This window comes from Neophocaena asiaeorientalis, unplaced genomic scaffold (assembly GCF_003031525.2).
Source record: "Neophocaena asiaeorientalis asiaeorientalis breed wild unplaced genomic scaffold, Neophocaena_asiaeorientalis_V1.1 scaffold668, whole genome shotgun sequence".
NCBI lineage: Eukaryota > Metazoa > Chordata > Mammalia > Artiodactyla > Phocoenidae > Neophocaena > Neophocaena asiaeorientalis.
This window is the reverse complement of record NW_020174264.1, coordinates 76,340-92,421: the sequence shown is the minus strand read 5'-3', so window position 1 is coordinate 92,421 and position 16,082 is coordinate 76,340. Positions and strand designations below refer to the sequence as shown.

General features: G+C 42.1%; 1 protein-coding gene across 4 annotated transcripts in view; it reads right to left on the bottom strand.

Annotated features, from left to right (window-relative positions):
* The window catches only part of OFD1 (OFD1 centriole and centriolar satellite protein), a 64,593-nt gene that overhangs the window by 16,621 nt on the left and 31,890 nt on the right, over window positions 1–16,082 (bottom strand). For 3 of the 4 annotated variants that reach the window (XM_024755241.1, XM_024755240.1, XM_024755242.1), the window contains exons 14-16: window positions 10,245–10,375; window positions 9,600–9,711; window positions 59–664 (exon numbers count right to left, since the gene is read on the bottom strand). In XM_024755241.1, the coding sequence (XP_024611009.1) occupies window positions 59–664; window positions 9,600–9,711; window positions 10,245–10,375 (849 nt within the window). The remainder of the gene's footprint in view (window positions 1–58; window positions 665–9,599; window positions 9,712–10,244; window positions 10,376–16,082) is intronic. The other variant, XM_024755243.1, reaches the window with a different exon arrangement.

The window sequence follows — 16,082 nt, the reverse complement described above, 5'->3', positions numbered from 1 at the left end:
GATGAGGACCAACCCACCCACATCCAGAGCATCCCCAACCCCTGTGGCAGTAGCTTACCTTCCAGGTATATCTCACTATCAAGGCTTCTCCTTGCTTTGGGGAGGGGAGTGGAGGAGAGGCGTCTGGAGGCCGTGTCCTTGTGTGACCTTGAGGCTGTGCTGCCTGGCACGTCAGGTGCCTCACTCTCGTCCCCTCTGTGCGCATTCAACAGAGGCTGCTGAGAGGCAACTCTGTCCTCTGCAAAAACACACCTCTCAGGAGCACCTGCAGGGGCGTTCTTGAGAGCTCTCAGCAGGTGCAGGGTGGGCAGGCTCCTGTTTGCCGATGGGCTCTCGGCGGGACACCGACTGACCCTTCGATGGTAGTTTTGGAAAGCTTTTTCCAAGCGCTCGGCCTCTTGCTCCAGCTCTCTCACCCTTGCCGTGGTATTGGCTACAAACTCAAGGTCGGAATCGGGGGAACTACTCTCTGTGCTGGCATTTGGGTAACTGGGGATCTGTGGTATAACTGGGCCCGCCATCAGTTCATCTTGTCTCAGAGGATTTTTCAAGAAATCCCCGCTTATGTCGTCATCACGAGGTCCCTCCTTGCCACTCATTAACCCACTGATGGAGTGATGTAACAAAGACTGCTTCGTGTTGCGGTACACTTCATTCTCCAGAGCTACGGGTTACAAACAGACAGACAGTGTGAGACAGGAAGGGAAAAGGTGGAGAATCAAATTAAAATTTATTGAGAATTTCTTTTCTGAAAAATCAAAGTAGTAAGGGCAAACTGGCACATTAAACAGTTTGTGGAGGGAGCAATCAAGATGGTGGAAGAGCAGGACATGGAGCTCACCTCCTCCCACAAATATATCAAAAATATATCTACATGTGTAATGATTCTCACAGAATATCTACGGAATGCTAGCAGAAGACCTCAGACATCTGAAAGAGCAAGAAAATCTCCATGCAACCAGGTAGGACAAAAGAAAAAAGAAAGTGAGAAAGGAATCGGGACAGGACCTGCACCCTGGGAGGGAGCTGTGAAAGAGGCCAGGTTCCTGCACCCCAGGAAGTCCCTTCACCGGCACGGAGATCAGCCGGGACAGACAGACAGCTTTGGAGGAGAACGCAGCAACCAGTTTGCAGCAGCTAGGATGGAGAGAGACCTGCACAAAAGGTCTGTGCCACCACCCTGTACTCCCCAGCCTGAGATGCGCGTCCGCCAGTGTGGGCCGGGGCTGGGTGCTGAAGCTCACGCTTCGGAGATCAGACCCAGGGAGAGGACTGGGGTGGGCTGCGTGGAAACAGCCTGAAGGAGCTGAAGTCTGATGCAACCACACCTGAGGGTGTATGCAGAGGAAGCCTGGTGCACCTTAGAGGCAAGGAGCCATCGTGTGGGTGGCATGCAAGGGAAGGGGCGGGACCCACCATTACACTCATTACACTCTTTTTCCCTGCATGTGCTCTCAGGTGGCAGGACACTGCCTACAGGAGCTCCAGGAGCAGTCACAAGCTGCCATTGCCGCTGCCCCATTTCAGGTTGCACGCTCTAAGGCAGCAGGACACCACCTACAGGAGCTACAGGAGCAGTCTCCAGCTGCCACCACCACTGCCCTCCCAGACTCCAGGAGTGGTCGCAAGCCACCACAGCTGCCTTCCCAGGCCCCAGGAGCAGTTGCAAGCTGCCTCTGCTCCCACTGTGTGCTCCAGGGCTGCACGAGACCCCACTGCTGCCGAGAACTCCAGGACTGGGCAGCAGCTGCTGCGTCTGCACACCCCCTCGATCAAGGGGATAACGACCAGCACACGTTGAGAAAAGAGGTGACAGGCATCCACATCCATACTAAAAACGGCTCTCATGCCAAAAAATATGAAATCCACAGACGCTACACAGGGACGATGCCACATATAAATAGCCCTCTAAGACCACAGTAGATAACTGATTCTCCTAAACTCACAGAATAAGAGAAATATAAGTAAAATGAAGAAGCAGAGGAACCACTCCCAGTTAAAAGACCAAGAAAATTCCCCTAAAAGAACAAACAATGAAACAGATCTCTTCAGTTTATTAGACACCAATTTCAAAAAGGAGATGAGGAAAATACTGAAGGAATTAAGAAAGGATATCAACAAAAATGCAGAGTACTGTAAAAAGGAACTAGAAACTATAAAGAGGAACCAAGAAAAATTAGAAAACTCATTTGCCGAGACGAAAACTGAACTAAAGGCAATGAATAGTAGAATGAATAACGCAAAAGAACAGGCAATTCCCTGGTGGTCCAGTGGTTAGGACTCTGTGCTTTCACTGCCAAGGGTGCAGGTTCAATCCCTGGCCAGGAAACTAAGATCCCGCAAGCTGTGCAGCATGGCCACAACAAAACAAATAATGCAGAAGAAAGAATAAATCATTTGGAAGATAGAATAATGGAAATCACCCAATCAGGACAGCAGACAGAAAGCAAAATGAAAAAAAAAATGAAACCAATATAAGAGAACTATGGGACAATATAAAGTGTGCCAATCTATGCATAATAGGGATTCCAGAAGTGGAAGAAAGAGAAAAGGGGATCGAAAATGTATTTGAAGAAACTATGGCTGAAACTTCTCAAACCTCAAGAAGTAAACAGATATCCAGGTGCAGGAGGCACAGAGGGTCCCAAACAATGTAAACCCAAAGAGACCTGTAGCAAGACATATTATAATAAAAATGGTAAAAGTTAAAGAGAAGATGCTAACAGCAGCAAGAGAAAAACAAGGAGCTAATTACAAGGGAACCCCCATAAAGCTATCAGCTGACTTCTTTACACAAACACTGCAGGCCAGAAGGGAGTGGCGAGGGATTGATTCAAAGTCCTGAAAGGGAAAAATCTGCAACCTAGGATATTCTACCCAGCAAAATTATCATTTAGAATACAAGGAGAAGTTAAGAATTTCTCAGACAAGTGAAAACTAAAAGAATACAGCAACACTAAACCTATCCTAAAGGAAACATTGAAAGGTCTTCTCTAAATAGAAAAGAGGAAAAAGCAAATCGACTAAATAAGCCAGTACACAGATTAAAAAAGAATCAAAAAATTTCTGTGAAATGACGGTAACCACAATGAACAGCAAAAGAATGAATATAAAGATGTAAAAGGGGACATCAAAATCTTAAAATGTGGGGGAGGAGATCAAGAAAATGTAGATTATTTTTTCATTTCCTAGAATGCGTTTCAGCCTATATGGCTACCAGTCTAAGGCAAGTAGATACAGAATGGGGTTAACATACTTGAAAACGGGGTAACCACAAATCAAAAACATACAACAGATTCACAAAAAAACAAAAACAAGAGAACGTAAGCATAATACAAAAGAAAATCATCAAACCACACGAGGAAAAACAAAAACAAATGGACAAATATAAAATCAATGGGAAAACAAGGCTTAAAACTGCAATAAATACATATCTATCAATAATCATCTTAAGTGTAAACAGACTGAATGCTCCAATCAAAAGACACATAGTGGCAGATTGGATTAAAAAGAAAACAAGAGCCTACAATAGGCTGACTACAAGAGACCCACTTTAGGGCAAAGGACACACATAGATTGAAAGTGAGGGTATGTAAAAAGATATTTCATTCAAACGGAAATGACAAGAAAGCAGGGGTTGCAATACTCACATCAGACAAAATAGACTTTAAAACAAAGGCCATAAAGAAAGATAAAGGAGGACACTATACAATGATAAAAGGATCAATACAAGAGGATTTTACAGACATGAACATATATGCACCTAATACAGGAGGACCCAAATACATAAAACAAATAGTAACAGACATAAGGGAGAAACTGACAAGAATAATAGTAGGAAACTTTAACATCCCACTCACATCAATGGATGGATGTTGTAGAAAAAAAAAAAAAAAAATCAGTAAGGCTACAGAGATACTAAACAACACAACAGTTAGACTTAACTGATAGTTTCAGAAAACTACATCCAAAACAAAACAAAAAGAAAACCAGAATACACATGCTTCACAAGTGCACATGGAACATTCTCTAGGATTGACCACATACTAGGGCACAAAAAAAGCCTCAACAAATTTAAGAGTACAGAGATTATCTCAAGCATCTTTTCTGACTACAATGGCATGAAACTAGAAATCAACCACAGAAAAAGAAATGAGAAAAAACGATTACATGGAGACTAAACAACATGCTACTAAAAAAGCAACGGATCGGGCTTCCCTGGTGGCACAGTGGTTGAGAGTCTGCCTGCCGATGCAGGGGACATGGGTTCGTGCCCCGGTCTGGCAGGACCCCAATGTGCTGTGGAGCGGCTGGGCCCGTGAGCCATGGCCGCTGGGCCTGCGCATCCAGAGCCTGTGCTCCGCAAACAGGAAAGGCCACAACAGTGAGAGGCCCACATACCGCAAAAAAAAAAAAAAAAAAAAGCAATGGATCAGTGATGAAATCAAAGAGGAAATTGAAAAATACCTCGAGACAAATGACAATGAAAACAGAACCATAAAAAATCTATGGGACATAGCAAAAGCAGTTCTTAGAGGGAAGTTCATAGTGATACAGGCCTTCCTCAAAAAAAAAAACAAAAAAACCGAGAAAAGTGTCAAATAAAAAACCTAACCTACCACTTAAAAAAATTAGAAAAAGAAGAACAAACAAAACCTAAAGTCACCAGAAGGAAGGAATAATAAAGATGAGAGAGAAAATAAATAAAATAGAGATTAAGAAAATAGAAAAAGCCAATAAAACCAAGAACTGGTTCTATGAAAGGGTAAACAAGATTGACAAACCTCTGGCCAGGCTCACCAAGAAGACAGAGAACCCAACGAAACAAAATAAAGAAAGGAAAAAGGAGATATAACAACCAATACCACAGAAATACAAAAAACCCTAAGGGAATACTATGAACAATTATATGCTAACAAATTTGACAACCTAGAAGAACTGGACAACTTTCTAGAAACATATAGCCCACCAAAATGGAATCAAGAAGAAATAAAGAATGTCAACAGACGGATATTAGAAGTGAAATAGAATCTGTAGTCAACAAACTCCCTACAAACAGAAGTTCAGGACCAGATGGCTTCACTCACAAATTCTACCAAACATACAAAGAAGAACTTATACTGATCCTTCTCAGACTCTTCCAAAAATTTGAGGAGGAGGAAACACTCTCAAAGACATTCTATGAAGCCACCATCACCCTGATACCAAAACCAGACAAAGACACCGCCAAAAAAGAAAACTTCAGGCCAATATCTCTGATGAATATAGATTCAAAAATCCTCAACAAACTATTAGCAAACCGAATCCAACAACACATACAAAGATCATACACCATGACCAAGTGGGATTCATCCCAACTTCACAAGGATGGTTCAACATACGCAAATCAATCAATGTGATATACCATATCAACAAAAGAAAAGACAAAAACCACGTGGTCATCTCAATAGATGCAGAAAAAGCATCTGACAAAATTCAACATCCATTCATGATAAAAACTCTCACCAAAGTGGGTATAGAGGGAGCATGTCTCAACATAATAAAAGCTACTTATGACAAACCCACAGCCAATGTAATACTCAACAGTGAAAAGCTGAAAGCCTTCCTGCTAAAATCTGGAACAACTCAAGGATGCCCATCCTCACCCCTTCTATTCAACATAGTACTGAAAGTCCTAGCCACAGCAATCAGACAAGACAAAGAAATAAAAGGTATCCAAATTGAAAGGGAAGAGGTAAAATGGTCACTATATGCAGGTGACATGATACCATATACAGAAAACCCTAAAGATGTAAGCTACTTATGACAAACCCACAGCCAATGTAATACTCAACAGTGAAAAGCTGAAAGCCTTCCTGCTAAAATCTGGAACAACTCAAGGATGCCCATCCTCACCCCTTCTATTCAACATAGTACTGAAAGTCCTAGCCACAGCAATCAGACAAGACAAAGAAATAAAAGGTATCCAAATTGAAAGGGAAGAGGTAAAATGGTCACTATATGCAGGTGACATGATACCATATACAGAAAACCCTAAAGATGCCACACAAAAACTACCAGAACTGATAAACGAATTCAGCAAGGTAGCAGGATACGAGATTAACATACAGAAATCTGTTGCATTTCTTTACACTAACAAAGAAATAACAGAAGGGAATGTAAAAAAACAATACCTTTCAAAATCACACCTCAAAAAATAAAATACTTAGGAATGAACCTGACCAAGGAGGTGGAAGACTTATACGCTGAGAATTATGAAACATTAATAAAGAAAACTGAAGATGACTCAAAGAAATAGAAATGATAGCCCATGCTCTTGGACTGGAAGAATGTTGTTAAAATGGCCATACTACGCAAAGCAATCTACAGATTTAATGCGATCCCTATCAAATGACCCATGACATTTTTCACAGAACTAGAACAAATAATCCTAAAATTTATATAGAACCATAAAAGACCCAGAATTGCCAAAGCAATCCTAAGGCAAAAACACAAAGCAGGAGGCATTACCCTCCCAGACTTCAGACAATACTACAAAGCTACAGTAATCAAAATGGCATGCTATTGGGACAAAAACAGACATATGGATCAATGGAACAGAATAAAGAGCCCAGAAATAAACCCACACACCTATGGTCAATTAATCTTCAACAAAGAAGGCAAGAATATACTTATACAACGGAAAAAGGACAGACTCTTCAGCAAGTGGTGTTGGGAAAGTTGGACAGCTACATATAAATCAATGAAGTCAGAACACACCCTCTCATGATACACAAAAATAAACTCAAAATGGCTTAAAGACTTAAACATAAGACATGACACCATAAAATATGTAGAAGAGAACACAGGCAAACCATTCTCTGACATAAATCGTACCAATGTTTTCTTAGGTCAGTCTCCCAAGGCAATAGAAATAAAAGCAAAAATAAACAAACAGGACCTAATCAAACTTACAAGCTTCTGCACAGCAAAGGAAACCATAAAACAAAAGCCAACCCACAGAATGGGAGAAAATATTTGATAACGATGCGACCAACAAGGGCTTAATTTCCAAAATATACACAGAGCTCATATAGTTCAACAACAAAAAAACAAACAACAGAATCAAAAAATTGTCAGAAGACCTACGTAGACATTTCTCCAAAGAAGAAATATAAATGGCCAATAGGCACATGAAAAGACACTCAACATCGCTAATCATTAGAGAAATTCAAATCAAAACTACAATGAGGTACCACCACACCCCAGTCAGAATAGCCATCATTAAAAAATCTACAAATAACAAATGCTGGAGAGGGTGTGGAGAAAAGGGAACCCTCCTACACTGTTGGTGGGAATGTATATTGGTACAGCCATTATGGAAAACAGTATGGAGGTTCCTCAGTAAAGTAAAAATAGAATTACCATATGATCCAGCAATCCCACTCCTGGGCACGTATACAGACAAAACTCTAATCCAAAAAGATATATGCACCCATAAGTTCATAGCAGCACTATTTACAAGAACTAAGACATGGAAACCTAAATGTCCATCAACAGATGTGCACAGGGAACTCTACTCAATATTCTGTAATAAACTAAACATCAAAAGAAAAAAAAAAAAAAAAAAGAACAAAATAATGCCACTTGCAGCAACATGGATGCAACTAGAGAATATCACACCAAGTGAAGTAAGTCGGAAAGAGAAAACAAATACCATGTGATACCACATGTGGAATCTAAGATGTGTTCAATTGTGTCACATTTACGAAACAGAAAGACTCATGGACAAAGAGAACAGACTTGTGGTTGCCAAGAGGGAGGGAGTTGGGGGAGGGATGGAATGGGAGGTTGGGGTTAGCAGATGTAAGCTATTATATATAGAATGGATAAACAACAAGGTCCTATTGTATAGCACAGGAAACTATATTCAGTATCCTATGATAAACCATAATGGAAAATAATATCAAAAAGAATATATATATACACGTGTAACTGAATCACTCTGCTGTACAGCAGAAATTAACATTGTTAATCAACCATACTTCAATAAATAAAAATAAAAAAAATAGTTTGTGAAAGCATGGTCATAACAGTAATTATTAACATCTACTTGAGAGCTCATGTGTACCAGCTACTGCTTCATATGCCTTCATTCGTAACGCATGTTATTATTTCACAATCCATTATGCACGACCTTGAAATCTAAAAGCTTTGAGAACTGAAAAGGTATTTACAATGTATTAGGGGACAAAGCCTAACCAGACTTGAATTCATGTGGTTGAAAAATCTGACCTGAGCTGATATAAACCCATTTATAATCTTTAATTATTTCACCCAGCATGAATGTTCACACATTTGACTTCAAAATAATGAACGCGTCGCACTACAGGATGCCGCCCCCGAACCCCCAGGGCTGCGGCAAAATCCACTGCATACGGCCTGAGTCTCAGATAGGAGGACATGCGGTCAGGTCACCACTGTGGGCCCAGAACTCTCACGGCTCCCATGCCATGGATGGGGGACTGCGGCTGAATCCCCCAGTTAGCGAGGCATCGAGCCACTGCGCGGGCCTAATGCAAAGCCAGTAAATGTGACCACTCCTCTCCTGCAAAGCCACTTTGATGATGCCACGGGACAGATGCTTGTGATGCCTATGTTCCAGAAGCTTCCAACCTCATTAAACTATTTCTAATGACAGGAGCTTGGTACAGGTTTCAGCTGTGGGCAGTTTGGCAAAGGCAGAATTGTGGAGAGAAAATGAGGAACGGGAAAGAGCAGAAATGAGTAAAGAGACCACAATAAAAGTGGCGTGGGGAGAAGGGGCCAAGGGCCTGAGTGGGAAGAAGGAACTAAAGAAGGCTCAAAATCACGAACACTCAGGAACTTCCACTGAGCTTGGAAGCAGCTAAAGGAAGTGTCTAAGCCTTGAAACACTTGTTATGAAGGAGGAGGGGCAGATGTCACGCATCCACAGGAAGACATAGTAATCAGATGGTAGCAGTGGCCATCTCCCCAGTGTTTCATATGCCCCAGGCACTGTACTGGAGCCAATCACCTTTCCCCTTCGTCCTCCATGGCACAGAAGGTATTATTATCCTCATTACAAAGGGGGCAACTGAGGCCCAAGGAAGTTAAAAGCAACATGTCCAAGGCCAAACAACTAACTTCAAAATTGGGGTACAAAACAAATTTTCTGATTCCAGCGGCAGCCCTCTTTTTGCCAGGGCACTCTGCTTCTCCCACAGGTATATACACCTGTCAAGGAGTATATAAAACCACTGAAGAGTAGACTGCTCTTATTATCAGGGTAGCAAATGAAACAGGAAAACCTAGGTCCAGGAAGAATTTGGGGGCCTCTGCATCACTACCACACCTTTCCTATCTGGGGTATGAGGCTCCCCCAAGCATGGGGCACCTGTGAAAGCAAGTCACTTCAGCTGATGACCTGGCTGGTATCCGTGAAATGGACAGGGAGTTTGACTTCTAAGATGGCCCATGGCTCTATGGCTTTACCTCTACTCTGAGAATTACTAAAAATTCAATGAGTAACAATTATTACATTTCCACAAATGTCAGAAGTTTTACACACACACACACAGGTTAAAAATGTCTCTAACCTATCTGAGTTTGTTTCAGTTGCAATTTTAAATTGGTAACCTGCACAGTTAACCTCTTGACAGAAGCATCGTATTCCAATATCTGGGCCTTCAGCTGGGCAGAGTGCTCAATCTGCAGAGAATTAAAGAAGAAAAAAAAATCAACATAAAACAAATCACAGCTCACTTCAAAGGGAACAATCCTCTCATTGGGCTTATTCTCTCTTTTTCTTTTGCCAATTCTGAGCAGCTTTATACCCGTAACCCACAGGGTCCCTTTAAAATGACGACCGATGACGCAAGTTTCCATTTCTTCTTACACGCACGTCAGAGCAGCTACTCCAGGGCATGGGAAGACACCAGAGAGAGGGCAGCAGTATTTCCAAGTCACAGGGTGAGCATCGAGACACTTCCACTGTGGGCACCATCAGGACTTGGAGAATTTTGTGTGTGAGTTTGCTTGCCTCTGGATTTTGTGACTATTATGAATGTAGAGTCACATGACCACTGGACAGTTCTCTCAGAGGAGAAAGGACACCCGTTAGCACCTTAAGGGATATCTGATGTTAAAATAAATCCCACTCACAGCAGTGTGGCATGTGCCAAGTTCACACGTCTATGCAGTGGACTGGCCTGACCCCTGGGTGCTCAAGGAGAAATACTCACTTCACTTTGTAGTTTTTGTTGCAGAGCTTGTTTCTGGGTTTCAAACTCCTTATGCTCCAAGGTGATAGCATTTTCTGCTTTCTGTAATTCTTTCTGAAAAATCAGCAGTTTAGGAGATGGCTGAGCTATGCCTAAGAAGGTAGAAGAGCCTGGTCGTTACCAACCTGAAGTGTTCTCATTTCTCTTGACATTTTTTTTTTTTTTCTTTTTTTGCGGTACGCGGGCCTCTCACTGCTGTGGCCTCTCCCGTTGTGGAGCACAGGCTCCGGACGCGCAGGCTCAGTGGCCATGGCTCACGGGCCTAGCTGCTCCACGGCATGTGGGATCTTCCCGGGCGGGGCACGAACCCGTGTCCCCTGCATCAGCAGGCGGACTCTCAACCACTGTGCCACCAGGGAAGCCCTTGACCTTTCTTTTTAAATTTAAGTTTAGTTAATTTACAATGTTGTGCTAGTTCCAAGTGTACAGCAAAGTGACTAAGTTATACATATACATAATATATATTCTTTTTTTTTTCTTTTTTTGCGGTACGGGGGCCTCTCACTGTTGTGGCCTCTCCCGTTGCGGAGCACAGGCTCCGGACACGCAGGCCCAGCGGCCACGGCTCAAGGGCCCAACCGCTCCGCGGCATGTGGGACCCTCCTGGACCGGGTCACGAACCCGCATCCCCTGCATCAGCAGGCGGACCCTCAACCACTGCGCCACCAGGGAAGCCCTATATATTCTTTTTCAGATTCTTTTCCATTTATAGGCTATCACAAGATATTGAGTATTCTTTCCTGTGGTATACAGTAGGTCCTTATTGTTTACCTATTTTTTTTTAAATTGGGGTACAGCTGCTTTACAATGTTGTATTAGTTTCTGCTGTACAACGAAGTGAGTCAGTTATACATACACCCACTCTTTTTTAGATTTCCTTCCCATTTAGGTCACTACAGAGCACTGAGTTCCCTGTGCTATACAGTCAGTTCTCATTAGTTACCTATTTTATACATAGTAGTGTATATATGTCAATCCCAATCTCCCAATTCATCCCACACCCCCTTTCCCCCTTGGTAACCGTAAGTTTGTTTTCTACATCTGTGTCTCTATTTCTGCTTTGCAAATAAGGTCACATCTGTACCACTTTTCTAGATTTCACATAAGCAATATTATATTTGTCTTTCTCTTTCTGACTTCTGTCGCTTGACTTTTAAAAGCAGCCAAAGAAGTTTCAAATTGTTCTTCCTTTTTTTGTATGCATACAATATTGTATTAATTCTATCAAATGGACTACAAGCAATTCTGACTCACAAATTTCAAAACAAAATAATTTAATGCACATAAATGCAAATTTTACTATTCTCACATCCTTCTCCATGTAATACAATTCTTTCAAATCCTCAAATTAACTTGAAAGCCCGCCTCTTCTCCCTACAGAGGCAGATAAGGAGTGCTCTATCAAAACCTGTCAATGACTGCCCTGAGGTCCAATTCGATCTGTGCATCTGTCAGGGGCTCTCAGGGTCCAGACAGAAAACAGACGGCATGCCCAATTCAGGTCATCGGAGAACCCTTCAATACAGACTGACTTAGGCTGGGTCCGTAGCCACAAAGGATGGCATAGTTCCCTAGGCTACTAGCAGAGCCATGCTGATTGTAGCCCTTGGGCCTAGAGGGCCGGGGAGGCAGGAACTCCCAGAACTGGAGAGAGCGAGCTGCTGCAGAATGCTAGAGAGGCCATCCCACAAACACTCGGACCTTGCATGGCTGAAAGGTGCAGGGCCAGCCCAGGGACGCTGTATATGGAGGTGGCAGGAGGGTAAACAACCTTGATCTCTCTCCTCCCTCCCTCCCAGTGCTTGCGGGCACTTGGCACACCTGACCAGCAGTCAGTGGGCAAGGGAAGCCCGGTACCATCTGGAGGGGCAAATTCGGACAGTTTTAAAATGTTTCTTCAGGACTGGCGGGAGAGACAAGATGGTGGAGTAAAAGGACTTCAGCTCACCTCCCCTCATGAAAACACCAAAATCACAACTAATTGCTCAACAACCACTGACAAAAAAGACTTGAACCTTCCAAAAAAGATATTCTATATCCGAAGACCAAGAAGAAGCCACAGTGAGACAGTAGGAAGTTCACTTTTGCATTATGATCAAATCCCATACCTTCCAGGTGGGCGATCCACAAACTGGAAAATAATTCTATCACAGAGGTTCTCCCGTATGAGTGAGTCTGGAGCCCCACATCAGGCTCCCCAGCCTGGGGGCCTGGCATCAGGAGGAGGAGCCCCCAGAGCATTTGGCTTTGAAGGCCAGCAGGGCTCGAGTGCAGGAGCTCCTCAGGACTGAGGAAAACAGACGGCCCTCTTGGAGGCTGCACACAAGGTTTCATGTGCACTGGGACCCAGGACAAAGCACTGACTCCGTAAGAGCCTGGGCCAGACCTACCTGCGGGTACTGTAGGGTCTCTGGCAGAGTGGGGGGTCGGCTGTGGCTCACCGTGGGGCCCAAAGGAAAACTCTTGGGCGTGAGCTCTCCCGGGGGTGGGGGTGGGGTCTCCATTTTGGCACCAATGATCAGCCCCACCCAACAGCCTGCAGGCTCCAGTCCTGGGATGCCTCAGGCCAAACAATGAACAGGGTAGGAACACAGCCCCACCCATCAGGAGACAGGCTGTCTAAAGTTGTCCTGAGCCAACAGCCACCTATAAACATACCCCTTGACATGGCCCTGCCCACCAGGGGGACATGACACAGCTCCACCCACCAGTGTGCAGGCACCAGTTCCTCCCACCAGAAAGCCTGCACAAGCCCCTGGACCAACCTCACCCACCAGGGGACAGACACCGGAACCAAGAAGAATTACAATCCTACGGCCTGAGGAATGGAGACCACAAAAACACAGCAAGTGAGACAATACCAGACAGTGGAGAAATATCTTCCAGACTAAGGAACAAAATAAAACCCCAGAAGAACAGCTAAGTGAAGTGGAGATAGGCAACCTACCTGAAAAAGATTTCAGAGTAATGATAGTAAAGATGATCCAAGACCAAGAAGAAAAACAATGGAGACACAGACCAAGAAGATACAAGAAATGTTTAATAAAGAGTTAGCTGCTTTAATGAACAGAGATGAACAATACAATAACTGAAATGAAAAACACACTAGAAGGAATCAATAGCAGAAGGAATCAATGAGGCAGTAGAACTGTAAGTGAGCTGGAAAACAAATTGGTGGAAATCACTGCTGAGGAACAGAATAAAGACAGAAGAATGAAAAGAAATGAGGCCAGTCTAAGAGACTTCTAGGACAACATTAAATCCACAACATTGGCATTAAAGGGGTCCCAGAAGGAGAGGAGAGAGAAAGGGGCTGAGAAAATATTTGAAGAGCTAACAGCCGAAAGCTTCCCTAACATGGGAAAGGAAACACTCAAGTCCAGGAGGCACAGAGAGCACCATACAGGATAAACCCAAGGAGGAACACACTGAGACACATATTAATCAAACTGACCAAAAAATTAAGACAAAGATAAAATATTACAAACAACAGAGAAAAGAAACAAATAACATACAAGGGAATTCCCATAAGGTTATCAACTGATTTTTCAGCAGAAACTCTGCAGGCCAGAAGGAAATGGCAAGATATATTTAAAGTGATGAAAGAGAAAAACCTACAACCAAGAATACTCTACCCAGCAAGGCTCTCATTCAGATTCAATGGAGAAATCAAAAGCTTTACAGACAAGCAAAAGCTAAGAGAAATCAGCATCACCAAACCAGCTTTTACAACAAATCCTAAAGGAACTTCTCTAGGCAGAAAAGGCCACAACTAGAATCAAGAAAATTATGAATGGGAAAGCTCATGGGTAAAGGCAAACATAAAACAAAGGTAGGAAATCACCCCCACACAAATATATTATCAAAACCAGCAATCATGGGAAGAGGAGAATACAAATGCAGGATATTGGAAATGCACTGGAAATTAAGAGACCAGCAACTTAAAGCAATCTTGTACATATACAGACTGCTATATCAAAACCTCATGGGAACCACAAACCAAAGATGTACAATAGATACACATACAAAAAAGAAAAAGCAATCCAAACACGACACTAAAGACAGACATCAAGTCACAAGAGAACAAAAGAGGAAGGGAAGAAAAAAGACTTTCAAAAACAAAGCCAAAACAATTAACAAAACATCAGTAAGTACATATCAGTAATTACCTTAAATGTAAATGGATTAAATGCTCCAACCAAAAGATAGACCGGCTGAATGGATACAAACACAAGACCTGTATATATGCTGTCTACAAGAAACCCACTTCAGATCTAGGGACACATACAGACTGAAAGTGAGGGGATGGTAAAATGTATTCCATGCAAATGGAAATCAAAAGAAAGCTGGAGTAGCAATAGTCATATCAGACAATATAGACTGTAAAATAAAGACTATTACAAGAGACAAAAAAGGACAGTACATAATGATCAAGGGATCAATCCAAGAAGAAGATATAACAATTTTAAGTATTTATGCACCCAACACAGGAGCAATATAGAAGGCAAATGCTCACAGCCATAAAAGGAGAAACTGACAGTAACACAATAATAGTGGGGGACTTTAACACCCCGCTTTCATCAATGGACGGATCATACAGGCAGAAGATCAATAAGGAAACACAGGCCTTATGTGACACATGAGACCAGATGGACTTAATTGATATTTATAGAACGTTCCATCTGAAAGCAGCAGAGTACACATTTTTCTCAAGTGCACATGGAACATTCTCCAGGATAGACCACATGCTTGGTCACAAAGCAAGCCTCAGTAAATTTAAGAAAAGTGAAATCATATCAAGTATCTTCTCCTACCACAACACTATGAGATTAAAAATCGACTACAACAAAACAACGAAAAAACACAAACACATGGAGGCTAAACAATATGTTACTAAACAACCAATGGATCACTGAAGAAATCAAAGAGGAAATCAAAAATTACCTAGAGACAAATGAAAACGAAAACACGACAATCCAAAAGTTATGAGATGCAACAAAAGGAGTTCTAAGAGGGAAGTTTATAGCAATACAATCTTACCTCAAGAAACAAGAAAAATCTCAAACAACCTAAGGTTACACCTAAAGCCACTAGAGAAAGAACAAACAAAACCCAAAGTTAGTAGAAGGAAAGAAATCATAAAGATGAGAGCAGAAATAAATGAAAGACAGATGAAGGAAACAACAGAAAAGATCAATGAAACTAAAGGACGGTTCTTTGAAAAGATAAAGAAAATTGATAAACTTTTAGCCAGACTCATCAAGAAAAAAAGGGAGGGCTCAAATTAATAAAATTAGAAACAAAAAAGAAGTTACAACTGACACCACAGAAATACAAAGGATCATAAGAGACTACTACAAGCAACTATCTACCAATAAAATGGACAACTAGAATAAATAGACAAATTCTTAGAAAGGTGAAATCTTCCAAGACTGAACCAGGAAGAAACAGAAAGTAAGAACAGACCAATCACAAGTATTGAAATTGTAACTGTGATTAAAAGACTTCCAAGAGCATAACCATCCCAAACTTCAGACAATACTACAAAGCTACAGTAATCAAAACAGCATGGCATTGGCACAAAAACAGACATATGGATCAATGGAACAGAACAGAGAGTCCAAAAATAAACCCACACACCTATGGTCAATTAATCTTCGACAGAGGAGGCAAGCATATACAACGGAAAAAAGACAGACTCTTCAGCAACTGGTATTGGGGAAGTTGGACAGCTGCATGTAAATCAATGAAGTTACAACACAACCTCTCACCATACACAAAAATAAACTCAAAATGGCT